The sequence below is a fragment of the Thalassophryne amazonica genome, chromosome 21 (genome assembly GCF_902500255.1).
Source record: "Thalassophryne amazonica chromosome 21, fThaAma1.1, whole genome shotgun sequence".
In the NCBI taxonomy this organism is placed as follows: Eukaryota; Metazoa; Chordata; class Actinopteri; order Batrachoidiformes; family Batrachoididae; genus Thalassophryne; species Thalassophryne amazonica.
Window position 1 is genome coordinate 16,334,938 of NC_047123.1, and position 17,994 is coordinate 16,352,931.

At 41.5% G+C, this 17,994-nt stretch overlaps 1 protein-coding gene and 1 long non-coding RNA gene across 5 annotated transcripts in view; one reads left to right on the top strand and one right to left on the bottom strand.

Moving 5' to 3' along the window:
* Nucleotides 1-9,031, bottom strand: part of si:dkey-174m14.3 (uncharacterized protein LOC563117 homolog) — a 63,968-nt gene extending 54,937 nt beyond the window's left edge. Inside the window, exons 1-2 of one of the 4 annotated variants that reach the window (XM_034162833.1) lie at nucleotides 8,919-9,031; nucleotides 8,807-8,844 (exon numbers count right to left, since the gene is read on the bottom strand). In XM_034162833.1, the coding sequence (XP_034018724.1) occupies nucleotides 8,807-8,829 (23 nt within the window). In that variant the 5' untranslated portion in view covers nucleotides 8,830-8,844; nucleotides 8,919-9,031. Of the gene's footprint in view, nucleotides 1-8,455; nucleotides 8,634-8,806 lie in introns of those variants that run through there. The other 3 variants (XM_034162831.1, XM_034162829.1, XM_034162830.1) reach the window with 3 other exon arrangements.
* The window catches only part of LOC117503573, a 60,325-nt gene continuing 49,932 nt past the window's right edge, over nucleotides 7,602-17,994 (top strand). The window contains exon 1 of the long non-coding RNA XR_004558588.1: nucleotides 7,602-7,747. This is a non-coding gene — a long non-coding RNA (uncharacterized LOC117503573). The remainder of the gene's footprint in view (nucleotides 7,748-17,994) is intronic.

Below are 17,994 nucleotides of genomic sequence, written 5' to 3' on the forward strand. Positions count from 1 at the left end.
ATCAGTCACATCTAACCTAATGACAGTTGGAAGGTTTAATTCGAGGTGCAGCTAACATGTGCCATCGGTTAGAGCCAGTGACACGTAAGGACAGTATCTTTAAAAGACAGTACTTAGCAACTCTATAAGGCAGAATAAAGAAAAGACTGATATAAAAAATAGAATTTTTCTTCTACCTTTGTTTACAGTCTCTTCAACAGAAAAAATGCTCAATAGGAGCTGTCAGAGATAAGTGTGAGTGCAGTAGAAATGATTAATTTAGATCTCCACAGCTTTTGGACGCAGACTAGCACCACACTGTGAGCGCCACCAAGTCAAACGCACATGAATATTACATACACACTCAATGTCCCGCTGGCATCTGCTGTAGTCTGTCCAGTGTGTCCAGATGCAAATTTTTCAGGTCAACAGCCGTCATTTCATGGTTGATCGGAGTCTCCATTAGTCTCCCTGGTGTATACCCTCCTTTACATTAACACAGCAAAGCCTGAACACTGTGTTTCACCAATATAAACAGCAGAAACTGAAGCCATTTCTGCCAAACACTGCAGTTCTTTGTTAAACACACACACATAGCAAAAAATGCATGCTGTTTTACAAAAAAAAAAAAAAAACACCAGCCTCCTGAGCAGAGCACCACCATCCAGTGAGTCCACAAATTCCTCAAATGGAAAATACATTAAAACTCTGGTTCAAATCTCTTCCTTATTTCACAGACTCAAAACACTCAATATTTCTTATTAGTATTAAATAATAATAATAGTAAAAATAATTGAACAAGTATTGAACAAAGCTGTGAATACTTATGTGCATGTGATTTCTTACCTTTTTATTTTTAAGAAATTTGCAAAAATTAAAAAAAAAATTTCATGTCATTATGGGGTGTTGTGAGTAGAATTTTGAGCAGGAACAAAAGGAATTTCATCCATTTTGGAATAAGGCTGTAACATGACAAAATGGATGAAATTCCTTTTGTTCCTGCTCAAAATTCTACTCACAACACCCCATAATGACATGAAAAAAGATTTTTTGTCTCCCACATGACAAAATGTGGGAGAAAAAAAGCGACGCGCTGGTTGCACTGTAATTAACACTATGATTCCACATACTCCAACACTGGAAAGTCAATTCTTTTCATGGTGGCAGCCAACAAAAAGTCAGCAGTGGTCACATCTCGACAATCTTTCAGGGCTTTTTAAAGCAGAAATCTGCAGTAACAATCTCATCTTCACATAACATAAAACCGATCTGTGTTATTTAGATTTGTCCTCCTCGTCAGCTTCCTGTGATGGAACACCACGTTTACCCGCCTTATTAGCACACTTAACTAATTCTACCTTTTGTAGTCATTTGTCATGATGTATGTTTTGTTCAAATACCCACGAATGTCTTTCAGTGTCCATCTCGTATATGGTGACAAACATCCTTCCAACAACAGAGGAACGAACAATCATTTGTCCAATTACTAATGGCCTGTAAAAATGAAGGGACTGTGTAAAACACCTTGAATGCTTGATTGCACCAAGTACTTTTGAAGCTGAATGTAAATAAATGGTCTGTAAATGTGATTTTTGTGTTGATTTTTATGCACAAACTGAGATCAGCATTTGAAACCTTTCTGCAACCAAACCAAAAGGAGACAGCTGGAGAAGCAGAAGCAGCTTTGGGCTCATTAAAAGTAGAAGAGGAACAATCGCACACAGCCACATGCTGTATGTGCAAACATGCAGCGCGACGCCTACCGCCTCAACATATTGTTTACAAGTAGAGTGGCAGCGTACAGGTAGTGATTAAGCACAGCCACAGATCTGCCTCTGCAGGTCTGCGACGAGCCGATCGGGGGGGTCTGTGTTTGCAGCTCCGACAGCGACCTGGACTTATTGGTCTGTTCCTGATTCTCAGGAGCGCCTGAACTCACCAATCAACAAAGGTGACTTTTAAAAATAGAAGACAAATTGACAAGCTGTTTGTGTGCCTGTTTCTTTAAATGAAAAAGAGCAGCTGCTTGCCACGCCCACTCCCCCAATCTCAAAAGCTGTTTTTACCCAAGGCACCAGTCACACCAGACAACCAGAAGATATTTGGAATTATGAATTTTGGAAATTAACGAGCCATTAATTAAAAAAAATACATCTATACGAGAATATAAAAATGCAAGACAAAAAGAATACTCTCTGTCTTGTGGATTATGAAATCTCCAAGGATCAATGTGCCCGTTTTGGGTCATAAAGTCTGAAAATGAGTTGGACATAGCAGAGGGGGTTTTATGCTGGAGGCAGATCTGTCAAGTACAGGATCAATAAAGCAATTTAGATCACCACCAAAAATCAGAAGGTGTGTATATAAATTTGGAGATCATCCCCAAAAGGTTATCAGCAAACTGGGCATTATCAAAATTTGGAGCATAGACACTCATCAGAACAAGATCATTGTGCAGGATAGTCCCTACAATAATTAAATATCTTCCATTTGTGTCTGTGATCATTTTAGAAAGTGAAAAATGTATTTTGTTGCTAATTAAAATTACAACCCCTCTTGCTCTGGAGTCAAAATTTGAGTGATAGATGTGGCCTATCCATGGCGTTTTAAGCCGGTTTATGATCTTTAATAATTTAATGAGTTTCCTCGTGTCTGTTATAAGATGTTTCAAATGGGGGAGAACCCTAGACCTCTTCACAGGACCCTTCATGCCCTTTACATTCCAGGATAAGAATCTAATGGGACCCCATAATAATAGTACCATCAGCCTTGTGTGCACTTTTCCAGCAGTATTACTCTGTGGGTACAGTTCCATATTGACAAAAATGAGTGATGAAAATACTGGGCCACCTTAAGCATCAAGGGTGTGAAAGAGACAAAACACAATAAACCAAATAAAAACAAATAGTATCAGGAAAAACGAGATGGAAATAACAAATTATAACAAACACACATACAGGCCAGAACACCCCTACGGTCTTGGTCCCCTTCCCCAAATGAAGAAGACTGTAGCTTAAACCAAACATCTGACCTATTACCGCAGGCTCCAACCACACTATCCTCATGACTGTATAATACTGAACCAAAAAAAGTTAACCTCAGATGAAAAAAGTGTTAATGTGAAGAACAAAATGATGATGGGAGAAGTCAGTGGTAACCATGGGCTGTATGTATACTGGACAAAGCCTACATGACTTCACCTATCGGGTTTCTATAGAGACCCGGAACAGCCAAAATGAAGCCCATATCTGGGTGTCGTCATTTTGGCAGCGCTGACCAGTGTTGACTTTGTCTACGTCATGATGTTCCCACAAATGGATAAAGAGGTGGCACGTAGGTGACAAAAGGTGCCTGAACACGCCCATATCTTCAAATCCAAACCAGTTAAGCTAACAGGCTAGTCTCATTTTGTGTGTTTATTAAACGATATTTTTGAGGACCATGCAGTGGTTTTCATAACAATTTGCCTTGATGTGGGCATAAAAAGTTGCAAGCTGCTTATATTCTCTGTAATCATGCATCAAATGGACCTAACATATCAGGCTAGCAATAGCTGCTAAAATTGTTAATGCCATTAGCACGCATTGTTAAATATGATGAGAACCCTAAACTTATCACTTTCATTCAGAGTGGGAGAAGGATTTTTTTTTTTCCTGTTTTCCTGGTGGAGGGGAACAGTGCAGTCGTGTGTACTAGCAGAGGTTACATAGGTGTAGCGAAGCTCAACTTTTGCCGGCATTTTAGCATGAATGTTGAAGATTTTAAGCATGTTGGAAATTTTTCGGAGACAACGGCATCCACTTAGCTCCTACGGAGTCTAGTACACCTTACCGCTGGTTGACATTCTCTGCTAGGTTAATTGTTAAGAGGGTGAACGGGCCATTACCGCATGATGGTGACTTTCCAATCTTAGTTCAACAAACTCTCATGCCATTTTGTGATGGCATCACTAAAAGTAAATTAACCTGTTAGTTTGTGATACCGTCGCGAAAAGCGCAACATTTTCATGATTTTGTTACAGTATCACAAAATGCTGGGTGATCCAAGTAGGGGGGTCTGTGGGGGTTACAGTTAGGCTTAGGGGAAGGGAGAGGGTTAGGTAATGCTAGGGTCAAGATTAATGGCAAGGGGTAGGGTTACAAATAGTAAAATAAAATTAAAAATCGCACCACGAAAATAGGATTCAATTCATGACGGGAGCAAGAAAAAAGCGTGAGACTGGGCTGTCTTCATTACACATGCAATGCGTTACCAAAATGAAAGCTGCATCACTGTTTAAATTATTTATACAAAGTTCTGTACAATCTGACAGTGCTGGCTCTGATTGTTTCCGGTTGTTTCAACTTTTAGTGAGGTTAAGCGTAACCTCTCTTTGGTTGTACCAATATTTTTGCAGGAGAAGGAGGAAAACAAAGGAGGGCTTTAGGGTTCTGGTACATCCTGATTTACTGTAGCGCTGCGAAACTTGGACCAAAGGCGATCATTCTATGGTACTAGGTCACTTTGGGGGATGCTTGGGTACCGCTGGAATGACTTTAAGTCAAACAAAGGTTACTTAGGGAGACTAAGATGAGGTGTGTCACTTGCATCAGCCATGACATTTTGGCCCTTTGGCACATTTCTCTGGGCATCGCCCATGAATGAATGTCACAAAAGTCAAACCGGTTCATCTGATACAAAACTGGGGGTGTCCACATTAAAGACTTAACTCTTGTCCATCACTGAATATGGTTGAGGACAGGCCAGCTCAGGTATAGGATCATGTGTCAATGCCTAAATGCTAAACACCTTGTTGCCACATAGTGTATAGGTAGTACGTGTATGTGTAACCTTGATAGACACCTCTCTGTTGTCTGATATATTTAAATTTTTTTCCACCACGTGAGGAATTATGGATCCCTGAAAAAGTCAGTTATGGATTAAAGATATATCACTTGGTTACACTACACTAGGAAAAGGAATGAAACCTGTTTTCACTCTGGGCTTCTTATGCTATGTTTCCAATTACCGCTAGCTCCCAGCAGTACCGTGCAACCATAAACGCAACGTAACAGTCTCCAAATGTCAGTTAAAATAATGTTCACTGTCAACGTTAGATCATTGTTCAGTAGACTAAATTACGCGTGTCGTTCATTCATTCGTTCATTGGTCACTTATCCGGATCTGGGTTATGGTGGCAGCTGGCCAAGCAGCTCATCCCACACTTCCCCATCTTCAGCCAACTCCTTTAACTCCTCCAAGGGGAATCCCGAGGCATTCCCAGACCAGCTGGGATTACATACAGTACGTCACACAAGACAAAAGCAGGCCTTGATTATGTCTACAGCAGGACAACATCTGCATCGGTTTTCCACAGTATGTCCCCTTTAATTGATGTTTGGTTATGTTTTTGCTTGTTGATTGTGAGCAGGATACTGCAACAATCTGAACATTCACAACCCTTGGTTAAAGAGTTGATTTCTGCCTACTCACATGGACTGCGCTGCACTTTAAATTTCAGTGTGGGTTGCATCGTGGCCCTCGTGTCAGGAAGAGATAGACTCAGGACGTAATCTTATTTCATTGTGCAAACTTTCAAGAAGTCCAGATTTTAGTTGTGGCAGATGTTATATGTCACAAAACCAATCGGACAAATGGATTCATCATTATGAGAAACAGAGCTGGCCCTCTGGTGAAAACAGGTTTGAGATGAGATGATACACTTAATGACCCCTGGAGGAACTTTTGGTGCTTGACAAAATGAGACAAGCAAGAATCTGGACCACGGTGTAACTCTGTCCCTGTGGATTGTAACAATATGTTAAGTTTTCAAAAAATCTGTGTTGTTACTTTCAATTAACCAGTTGTGTGAAACAAACAGAAACTGCCCGATTTACAATCCATCACACTTGTTACAACTTCTATGCTAAATGCGTAGATGGCTGTAGGCAGTACTTGTAGTTCTGTTAGAGATCCAACAGACAGTTCAGTTCAATTAAGAAAAATACATAATTGTGATGTTTGTGATCTTTATTATTCAATGTGTTTGTATTTTTTGAAATAGACAGAGGTGAACAAACGTGACCAGAGTTAACTTTTATGGCCACCATCACACAGGACGACCCAACAGGACTCAACATCCTGCATCATGATAACGTGTGACATGCTACAACATGACGCTTGAGGTTTTAAGTGTGGGAGATCAGCACAGTAGTTGTTACTGGAGCAGCTTTTTTCCATTCACAGTCAGAGTAAACTACAACTACAACAACCAAAGGGTTTCGTCTATAGATTTGGAGACACCCAGGATGAAGATACTATGAACAACTGGTGGTTCCAACGCAGTCTCGCCCTAAGCTTATCACATTTTGATACAGATGGCTCATTTTGATCGTACATCGATATGTGACAAGTTGGGTAACCCTAATGCGTCACCATGTGACATGCGGGGAAATGCTAATTCAAACCCTAACTAGAACCTTGACCACAACCGTAACCAAACATGGAAATGGTGCAATGAAACAGCATCACAGGGCAACTTAACTCATCAAATAGTGTCGGTCAGGGTCACTAACCAAGCATAATGTAAGTTGGGAGTGAGAATGTGTTGGTGGTTGAGGTGGACACAAATATCCCAAGCTAATACCCAATATGCAACATGCTTTTAAGTGTAACAGTGGCCAGTGGCTCACTCCCAAACACTAAAAGATGTTCTGACACCATACGCTAGAACTGTTTGGTTTTTGTCTCCTTGTTAGAACGTCTACTTCCAATACCCTAGTTGTAAGTTCAATTCCAGTGAGGGATATGAACAACCCAGGTAACATTGGTGCCATGATCCGAGTCGGAGTGAGGTTTACGTGGTGGAGCGTAGGAGTGACCAGTGGGTGCTCTCCAGGGAGTATACTTTACTCCCCAACAACAATTATAATAATAATTTAAAAAAATTCATTCTGGAAACGGATAGTGGAGCCCTTTTGTTTTGCTCATTGTTAGAGCATCTGCGTCCCATATACAAGGTTGTGAGTTCACGTCCAGGCACAATGCTGGTTACATTTTATTTTAAAGGCAAGCTAAGCTAATGTGTCGCAATGGCTATGGGGCTTTGGTTACTTCTAAAAGTCTCCAATTCCCTAATTAAACCTAAACAACTTGATATCAAGTCATAAAGGGTTGTAATCTCCCAACACATATCAACCTATGCGATACCAGTTTATGAATTTATATAAATTAATATATGGTGGTTGGGGGGGGGGGTGCTCTAACTGGCTATATTTCTTCAGACTGGTTTCCACTAGTGAGCTTAAAATTGCAAAATAGTTTGCTACCATTATTTTAATAAAGTTTTGAACTTACAATCAAGTTTTGTAACTCCTGTGACGGTTGCCCCATTCACTTTCATACATTCTTTTTGAAACGAACTTTTCAAATAAGGTTTGTTTGTTTGTTTGTTTGCAAAGAACCCAACCTTTGAGACTTGGTATTAGTGGTTTAATCTACCTATTAAATGAACATATCACTTACGTGGACAAAATCAAAAAAAGCAGATTTTGCACAATATGGTGCTTTTAAAAGTCATCAAGCTGAATCTCTCATTCTGTTGCATCCCCAAGTAAAATTTATGACTCTGTCTCCACCACAGGGGCCACGGTGCAGGAGGCCAGGGGAAGGGACAAAAACTGCACACGAGAGAGCACGAAAAAGGAAGAGAGATTGCAGGACATTTCATCATTTAGACAGGAAGCAGTTTTGAGGATGGAGTGTGGAGGAGGGGACGTGGGATATCAAGGTACAACTGGATGTTCAGGTCATCCCATCTTCCTGTGTGACCTCATCACTTTCCTCAGATGTTACAAGTGACATAGTTTCCCATTCAAAGAAAGGCTGCCAGTGTACACACTTAACAGCTAATTCAATAAAAGCAGTGACACAAAGGTGAGAACAATTAATGCCTTACCTTATTAATTAACTCCTAATTGCCTTGTTAAATGGCTTTTCAAGTGTAAACCACCTGGAATCATAATAATACCATCAGCAATTGGACACAAAAAGAAAATGCTCGGGATCTATTTCCATCTGTGGCAGATTAATAATGGTTCATTAGTGATAATATTAATTGCAGTGTGTGAAAAGAAGGCGATACTATGGGGGGAAACTGTTTTAATTTTTGTGTAATGCAACTTTAATCAGAAAAGTTGTTATTACCATGTAACACATGGTAATAACAGTGATAATAATTAGGGTGGTGACACAGATGTGTGCATTCCGACAGGTGACGTCCAAATGAGTCACCGGTGTGCATGCAAAAATCTCACCCTCATGATTGATGCTGCTGCACAGATGCTGCAATGAAGGCAACACCAGCTGTGACACAACAACTTTGTTTAGTGCACAATTACAAAAAAAAAGCAGCCTCGTGTTCATGCAGCAATCGTGCACCCGAGCGAGCCAGCATTGTTTTTAAAAAAAAAAAAACAAGAAATCGCAATTACAGTACCTTCTTCTCATGCACAGCTTCATCCCAGAACCTGAGAGATGAAATCCTGCAGCCTGAGCACGGGGGGAGGGGGGGGGGGGTGTCAGAGAGCACCTCCCCCCTCCTCCTCCTCCTCCTCCTCACCCCCCGCTGTGATATCTGGATTAGACAGCTCTCCCTAAACGCTCAGAGGAACCCCGGCACACTCATGCCTCACTGATGCTGCTGCCGCCGCCGCGGCCACCACGCCACTCTAACATCAGCATCCAGCAAGGAAGAGAGAGAGAGGGAGGGAAGGAGCTCAGAGCAAGAAGATAGGGAGGATGCGGGGGCGTGAAAGATGTGTGCACACAGAGAGAGAGCAAGTCTTACCTGATTGTGTCTGTGTTGTTCATCTCCTCATCAGGCACCTAAAGGGAGTAACAACGTGTTAGAGGAGACGACAGTGATGCAGGAGGTGCAGCAGTGTAAACCGCTGCACAACCTTAAACGTGCATCTGTGCCCCTGTTTCTTTCCCTCTCCTCCTCCATCCTCCGCTCCTGCAGACTGCACATCTCCATCTGCGCTCGCATTAGCCGGAGGAGGGGAGGAGGAGGACAATCATATGGATGTAAGAGTGAGAAGAGGCAAGGGAGAAAGGGAAGGGGGGAGCAGTGGTAGTGTAGCGGAAAACTCCATTGCAGCCAAACTGCAGATACGTGGCAACCCCCCCCCCCCCCGAGGAGGAGGTTGCTGGCAGGAGTTCAGTATCTCCAAGGAGGTGCTGAGGAAAAACGGGAAGAGAAGGGGGGATGAGGAGAAACAGGTGGTTTGGTCTGTTGACTCTTACATCCCAGGCAGCAGCGACGACCCTCAAGCATAATCGGGAACGACTGATCCCAACTGCAAACACTTCCGAGCCTCACGAATGGAGTTTGTGCCTCGGAGAGTGTGCGGCAGAAGGTCGCGTGCATGTGAAGAATGGTGTGTTGCTCACACTCGTGCGAGGAGGCAAAACTTTACACACACACCAACTGGCTCACACGTCGCTCCTCTCTCGGCCTCCCCACCCCAAACCCCCACGCCACCCACGTTTTTTTTTTTTTTCGAGCAGTTGCTAAGGTGACGGCAAAGGCTGAATTTTAATCAGACAATAAATTAAGGCAAGGCAATCTCCTTCTTTATTATTAAATGGACACGGCACCGATTGGGAGATGTGTCAGGTGCGTTTGCAGAGAGCAACGCGGACAGAGTGCAAATTCCTTGGGAACAGTTATAAGGAAAGACATGTTGTCTACCCCTCAGCCAACCAGAGCTGCAGAGAGTTTGCCATTGTGTTAGAAATACACCAATCTGAGCCAAAGTTTGCCAGAAAGCTGGTTGTCTTGGTTTCAGGAAAGTTAATATTGACTCCTACTGTCAAAGATCATTGGAAGCGTTTTTGAACCCAAAAAAGAAGATGTGAAATTTCAGTTACGTGGGAGACTGGAGGCTTGATTTGATCTGTTAAATTCCTTCACTTGCCACCAAGAAGTGGTGACTCCAGAAGCACCAGACAAAAGCTGCACATCCCATCATATATGGGTGTTCATTAAAGCTTTCCCCTGGTCCACATCCGGTTATTGTAGGAGGCTGAAATTGCACATAATAGTAAGTATCTCTACAGGTCACGTGGTAATTTGCAGCTCTGAATTTATGTTTACGTGTGTGTGTGGTCCTTCATGATCAGGATTGTCCTGCCCTGAGTACCTACTGTGAGTAGCCCATCCATTTGTACTGCTAGGCGCACATGGAACACTGTTAGATTCGGAACATATCAGGGCCTGGTGCTATCCAGCTCTTCATCCCTGAGACTCTTTGTTGAATGCCTGGTTCTTGTTCTGGGAGGTGGCTGTGGTGTGCTTTTAGGTCCTCCAGACACTTGACAATGATGTTGTGTGATACATTTTTCTCCCAGATGTTCTTCCTGTTATGTGTCGGACGCGGGCGGAGAACTGACCAGCGTTTGAAGGACCCAGCATAAAATAAGCAGAGCACGGTTCAAAGGATAACAGAATTTAATGACATAACAGTGAGTGCTTAATAATAAATAAGTGCGCGGTCTGGCGAGGTGGAACAACGGTGCGCTCCCAGCAGCACAAACGGTCCGGAGCCAGAACAGTTCGGACCCAAGGACCCCGCCGACACCCCCCAGGTGGCCGCGACCAACCGAGTCTGTGAAAGAAGAAACCATCATGTGAGTCCACCACTCCACACACAGAGAGACCACTCAAAGGTGTACATAAACAGCAAACACTTCCTGGCTTAATCACCAATCAGCTTCCCACCCTGCAGGCATGGAACACCCAGTTCAATTCTCCACTGCAGTGGAAGCTGATTAAACGACTAACATAACAGCTCAATATAATAAGGTGTGAGGGACACCACATCTACTGACTGTACACATGTTAGTCACAAAACCTAAAGTACCTCAGGAAGTGTGCTGACGAGCGTGAGACCTCACCCCCTCCTCTTTCACAGACCATGGCATCAAACCTGGTACGGTCTCTGCATCCATGATGATGAGATGGTTCTCTAGACGTCGATCTCACCCGTCTGGTCACAAGGTCGAGTCTCTGGCAAATACACACTGTGTACTCCAGACTTAAATGCACCATGCCCCAATCCATAAAGATGCACCACAGCTGTGAGTCCTGACGAGCTGCACATGACCAGCCTCAGGTGATCAGGGTGAGGTCCTAATAACTCAGCCACACAGCCACTCAGTCCTGAACGCATGCCACCTGGAAGGAAAAACAAAAGACAGAAAACAGAGGACAGAAACAAAAGCCAGCCAGGCACCCCAGCCACAACACTTCCAGTATTACTCAGTCTTCCTAGAGCTGACCGCCCGTCTAAATTGAGCAATCGGGGGAGAAGGGCCTTACTTAGTAAGGGAGGTGACCGAGAACCCAATGGTCACTCTGTCAGAGCTCCAGCATTCCTCTGTGGAGAGAGGAGAACCTTACAGAAGGACAACCATCTCTGCAGCAATGGTAGAGTGGCCAAATGGAAGTCACTCCTTAGTAAAAGGCACATGGCAGCCCACCTGGAGTTTATCAAAGGGCACCTGAAGGACTCTCAGACCACAAGAAATGAAATTCTCTGGTCTGATGAGACAAAGATTGAACTCTTTGGCGTGAATGCCAGACTTCATGTTTGGTGGAAACCAAGCATCATACTTATAGTGAAGCATGGTGGTGGCAGCATCATGCTGTGGGGATTTTTTTCAGCAGCAGGAACTGTGAGACTAGTCAGGATTGAGGGAAAGATAAATGCAGAAATGTACAGAGACATCCTGGACTAAACCTGCTCCAGAGCGCTCTTGACCTCAGACTTGGGCGACAGTTCATTTTTCAGCAGGATAATGACCCTAAGCACACAGCCAAGATATCAAAGGAGTGTTTCAGGACAACTCTGTGAATGTCCTTGAGTGGTCGAGCCAGAGCCCAGACCTTAATCTGATTGAACGTCTCTGGAGAGGTCTGAAAATGTCTGTGCACCGACGCTCCCCATCCAACCTGATGGAGCTTGAGAGGTGCTGCGAAGAGGAATAGACAAAACTGCACAAAGATAGGCGCACCAAGCTTGTGGCATCATATTCAAGAAGACTTGGTTGGTAGGTTGTAATTGCTGCCAAAGGTGCATCAACACAGTATTGAGCAACAGGTGTGAATACTAATGTACATGTGATTACTTAGTTATTTATTTTTAATAAATTTGCAAAAATTTCAAAACTTTTTCATGTTGTCATTATGGGGTGTTGTGAGTAGAATTTTGAGGGAAAAAATGAATTTACTACATTTTGGAATAAGGTTGTAACATAAAATGTGGAAAAACTGAAGCGCTGTGAATACTTTCCGGATGCACTGCATGTCAGGAATTTTTGTTTCACTTTATGAAAGCACTTTGTTTTGTTCTTGTTGACAACTAACTTTGGACATTTAAAAAATATTGCTTTGTTTGCATGTATTTATGACAACATATGAAAATGTGTGCATAAAAAATAGGGGTACCAACAATTTGTGTGTGTGTGTGTGTGTAAAAATGGCCATATTAATGCAATATTCATGTTAAACACTTTGAATTCAAGTATTTGAGTTCCATTGTGGTGGTGTACAGAGAGAAAATTACAAAAATTTAGATGCTGTCCAAATATTTATGGACCTGACAAGTTTACTGGTTTATATTGTTTCATATTTTCCTCTGTGAGAAAATAACAAAGCTGCGTGAACATCATGTTTGTGGGTGAGTCCATACTTTTTTCCTTTTTCTGCCGTTTTGTTCAGTTTTTGAAGAGTTACATCAGAGGCCAGGATGAGGAAAAATATACCAACATCTAAGTCCGAGGCCACATTTTACTATATCAAAGAAATACTATTTCTAGGAACATTTTAATTCCTTCAAACTGTTTAATGAAAATATTTCATGGTTTAATGAAGTCGTTCTTGCATTTTGATAAATTCACATTTTGATTGTTTCATTTCCATATTTTAATTAACTCGTTCCCACATTTCAATCAGTCTATTCAAGCATTTCAATTAACTCATTCCCATGTTTTGATTCATTTGTTCCCATGTTTTGTTTATCATTCCCTCATTATAATGAACTCATTCCCACATTTTGGTAAATTCTTTTCCACGTATTAACTCATTTCCATGTTTTAATGATCTCTTTACCTTATTTCAGTTAACTCATTCCTGCATTTTGGTTAATTCCTTTCCACATTTTAATACATTTGCTCCCAAATTTTGGTTAATTCATTCCTACATTTTAATTCGTACATTCCCACATTTTGATAATAATAATAACTAGAACACGCTCTTATAGAGTGCTAACCTCTGCCAAAACTAGTTTCCAGTTCCACAAATTTTTACCTTGGAAAAATTTTAAAGGTCAAAGTCCTGTTAAAAGTGACTTTTCATAAGATAAAATATAATACAAAATATACACCGAAAAGGGCTTTTCAATGTTAAAATCAAATATCCACTAAATCCGCAATATGGATCGGATGTAGATCAAACTTAGTCTGTTCATTGAGAGTGCCAGTTTGCACCACATTGTCACAAATAAGAGTGACTGAGGCACATTTGATTTGAGATATAATGTAAAATATACATTAAATGGGATTTTCAGTATTAAATTCAAATGTTCACAAAATCCACAATCCAGATAAGATCCGGATCAAATTTCGTCAGGTGATAGTGAGTGCCAGTCTGCACCTCACTTTCAAATATGACAGTGATTGGGGCATGTTTGATGAAGATATAACGTAAAATATATATTAAATGGGGTTTTCAGTATTAAATTCAAATGTCCACAAAATCCACAATCCAGTTAAGATCTGGATCAAACTTTGTCAGGTGATAGTGAGTGCCAGTCTGTGCCTCACTTTCAAATATGAGAGTGATTGGGGCACGTTTGTTTAAGATATAATATAAAAAATATATATTAAAAGGGTTTTCAAAGTTAAATTTAAGCGGCCAAAAAATCTGTAATCTGGATCACATCTGGATCAAACTTTGTCATGCAATAGTGAGTATCAGTCTGCACCTTGCATTCAAATATGACAGTGATTGGGGCATGTTTGATGAAGACGTATAATGTAAAATATACATTAAATGGGGTTTTCAATGTTAAATTCAAATGTCCACAAAATCCACAATCCAGATAAGATCTGGATCAAACTTTGTAAGACAATAGTGAGTGCCAGTATGTGCCTCACTTTCAAATATGAGAGTGATTGGGGCATGTTTGATGAAGATATAATGTAAAATATACATTAAATGGGGTTTTCAATGTTATATTTAAGCGGCCACAAAATCTGTAATCTGCATCACATCCGGATCAAACTTTGTCAGGCAATAGTGAGTGCCAGTCTGCACCTCACTTTCAAATATGACAGTGATTGGGACATGTTTGTTGAAAATATAATGTAAAATATACATTAAATGGGCTTTTCAGTATTAAATTAAAATGTCCACAAAATCTACAATCCAGATAAGATCTGGATCAAACTTTGTCAGGTGATAGTGAGTGCCAGTCTGTGCCTCACTTTCAAATATGAGAGTGATTGGGGCACATTCATTAAGATATAAAAATATATATATTAAAAGGGTTTTCAAAGTTAAATTTAAGTGCCCACAAAATCTGTAATCTGGACCACATCTGGATTAAACTTTGTCATGCAATAGTGAGCACCAGTCTGCACCTCGTTTTCAAATGACTGGGGCATGGTTGATGAAGATATAATGTAAAATATACATTAAATGGGTTTTCAATGTTAAATTCTAATGTCCACAAAATCCACAATCCAGATAAGATTCGGATCAAACTTTGTCAGGCAATAGTGAGTGCCAGTCTGCACCTCACTTTCAAATATGAGAGTGATTGGGGCACGTTTGATTAAGATATAATGTAAAATATACATTAAATGGGGTTTTCAAAGTTAAATGTAAATGACCACAGAATCTGTAATCTGCAACGGATCCAGATCAAACTTTGTCAGTTGATAAAAGATACCATCCTACACAATGCCGTCAAATATGAAAGAAATTTAATCATTTTTGACAGAGTTATGAATTTTTGAATATTCCTGCAATGTTAAAGGATAGGGATTTTTTTTTTTAATTTTCCAAGATTTTTCCTGACTTTGACCTTGAAAATTTAATCAGTTCTTGCCTATCACGATATGAATCCTTGGTAAAAATTTCATAATGATATATGAAAAATTGTGGGTTACAGGCTGTTCATAAATAGACAAACATAAACAAACAGGGGTGGAAACATAACATAACGGGAGGTAATAACCACTAAGCCACCATGATGCAGTACATATCTAAATGCAACAAGATTCTTATTTAGACGTAAGCCCAATAGAGGTCCTGGGGCTCATTGATGCCGTTGGTTATTTCCGGACTTCGTAATGCCAAGTGGATCAGGGTCTACGACGCCCCCTGGATGGGATGCCAGTCTGATGCAGGTTAATGCCACAGCTAAGGTCCGTACCATTTACAGGTGGGTGGACTGGGATAATACAGATGAAGTGTCTTGTCCACGGTGACAGACAGGTAGCCTGACCAGGAACAATACCCAGGACTCCATATTGGTCGCTGAACTTCTTATCTTATTCAGCTACCATTTAGGAAGATTTGCAATTTATTTATTAGTTTATCATGTTAAAATCATAATCTTTCACTGCCACATAGCACTGGTAGAACTGGTAGTTCAAAAGGTTCTCGGGAAAATAAAAGTATCTCGAGGCTCAAGATATAACCTTCTCCCATGAAGGGATAGTGAAGCTTGAACATCTGACATAACTGCATTGAATGTAAGTGAGAATACGTTGAGAAATAATGCAAGAACAGTCACTGTTCTGTGATCTTTCCTGGGTGAAGGAGAGAACCTTCTGAAGTACCCTCATAAACTGTTCACTTAGAATCTGAACAATTCCATCTTGGCCTCTTCCAGTGATATTGCGTAAGTGCCATTGACAGCTCACTTGACCGCAGTACTGGATTTTCTTTGCGAAGCATGAAGTTCACTGCACCTGCTTCAAACTGATGTAAAGCTTAATTAAAGTGTGTCTGTCCATAAAATCAGCAAATTAAAGTGCTTTAAGAAGAGGCGGCTGGAATGTACAGAGCTCCAGATTTTAAGAGTGAATAATTGGCTGGAAACACTGGCAGAATTGTTGAATTATTTATCTCATATGCGTGAATTAATCAAAATATGGGAACAAATTAATCAAGATTTCTGTTTTTCTCTATGGTCGTGACTGGAACAGTCTGACTTCACACCTAAGAAGATTGAATATCGACTGTATCCTAGCTAGTGCAAATATCGGCACATCTCTGTTGATTTCCGAAAAGCGCTTGATTTGATGTATTGGGCTGTTTTCTGAGAAATCTGGAACTCTGAGTTCTGGGCAAAGTTGAAACAGAATCTCTGAGTTCGTTTCCAGTTTTCATCAGGTATGAGATTTGATATATTCAGACATTACTTCAAGACCAGTTTGGCTTTGATTAGAGCAGACTTTCATCGCTTACCACGTTGATGTCCCTCGGAAGAGAAGCTGATCTGTATGGATTCCGGCTAAAACCTTGATCAAGATGATCATCTAGACTCCTCTCCTCAAAGCCTTCACAGAACTCTGGAGGAGGTGGTATCACTATTTTCTCATCGATCTCCAGCTGTGGTAATGTTTCTACTTTTATCTCGAGGTTCTCCAGCTTGTTGTCCCTCCTCACATCGTCGATGTCCGTCTCCAGGTAAGACTTCTGTAATTTAAGGTTTTTCTCATGTTCACGTAAAGGCTCCTGCTGCTGGGCCTGAAAGTGAGGCAGCCTGGGACTCCACTGGGTAGCCACTTGGTCTTCAGGATGCTCTGGACCTGTACTTGTGAAGAAGTTGGTGATTGACGTGGATTTCCCAAATGCCTGCAGGCTGTTGGGGTCCAGCACATTGCACGTCACCTCATCCAGAAACTGCGAGAATTCCAGTTTAGCTTTGAGCTTTTCCTCCCACTGGAGCTTAACACTTATGGTTGGTGCAGAGCTCTTCCCATGGTGAACTCCAACCCTCTCTTTCCATGTATGGTTGCCACATCCACCGTGATCTCCCTGGGGATGAGCTTTACCATGAAGCCCTCTAGCTAGGCCAGCTGCTACCATGTCCCACTTCTTCTCCTGTCTCATCCGAGCTTGAAAAGCTTCCTGGCTTTGCTTTTTGATGGAGCTGTGCAGTAGGCAGGTTACCCTGGAGCTCCAGCTTTTCAGACTACTGGTGCCCTCACTGCTGGTCCTGCTGTTTCCTGGACTGTTGCTTTGGACGGTAGGGCTGGATGGCCGGCTAGGTGATGACCAGTTAGGAACAAAGCCGATCAGCTCCTCCAGCCAAACCTGGTCGCCATTGGGCGTGGGGCATCGGGCAGTTGAGGTGGCCCTTGATTGCGAACACAGCTGGTCTTCCATTTCTATGCTGCCTGTTCTATCCATCAGCCCAGGTCCGGTTTGCACAGCTGCACTTGTCCTGCTTGCTGCAACATGGTCTAGTGGACAGGTCCAATTTTAAAGCATTTTACCCCAATCCTGCCTGATTATTGTGCAAGCCTGACCTAGAACTGAGCCAATACATTTGACTGTAGGCTGAACAGATGGTGTTGGTCGCTGCCAGGATAACCTCCTGCTATGTCAGCCAAGGACATCCATGACTTAAAATTTAATGTCGGAAACATACACTCGGGTCCATAAGTATTTGGGCAGTGACACAGTTGGTTTTAGGTACTTTTGCTTCTGTACATCCCCACAATGGAATTGAAATGAAACAATCAGTTGCTGAGATTTTTAAAACATCACATTCAGCATATTTGAATTATGGCTAGTCATAGACATCTCCCTCTGTTTTCAAAGTCCACACGTACTGTATTTTATGAAACATAAATATAAATATATCTTTTTTCAATTTAACTCCATTATGGTGGAGTACGGCGGCAAAATCACAAAAATTCTATCACTTTCCAATAATTATGGACCTGGCTGTA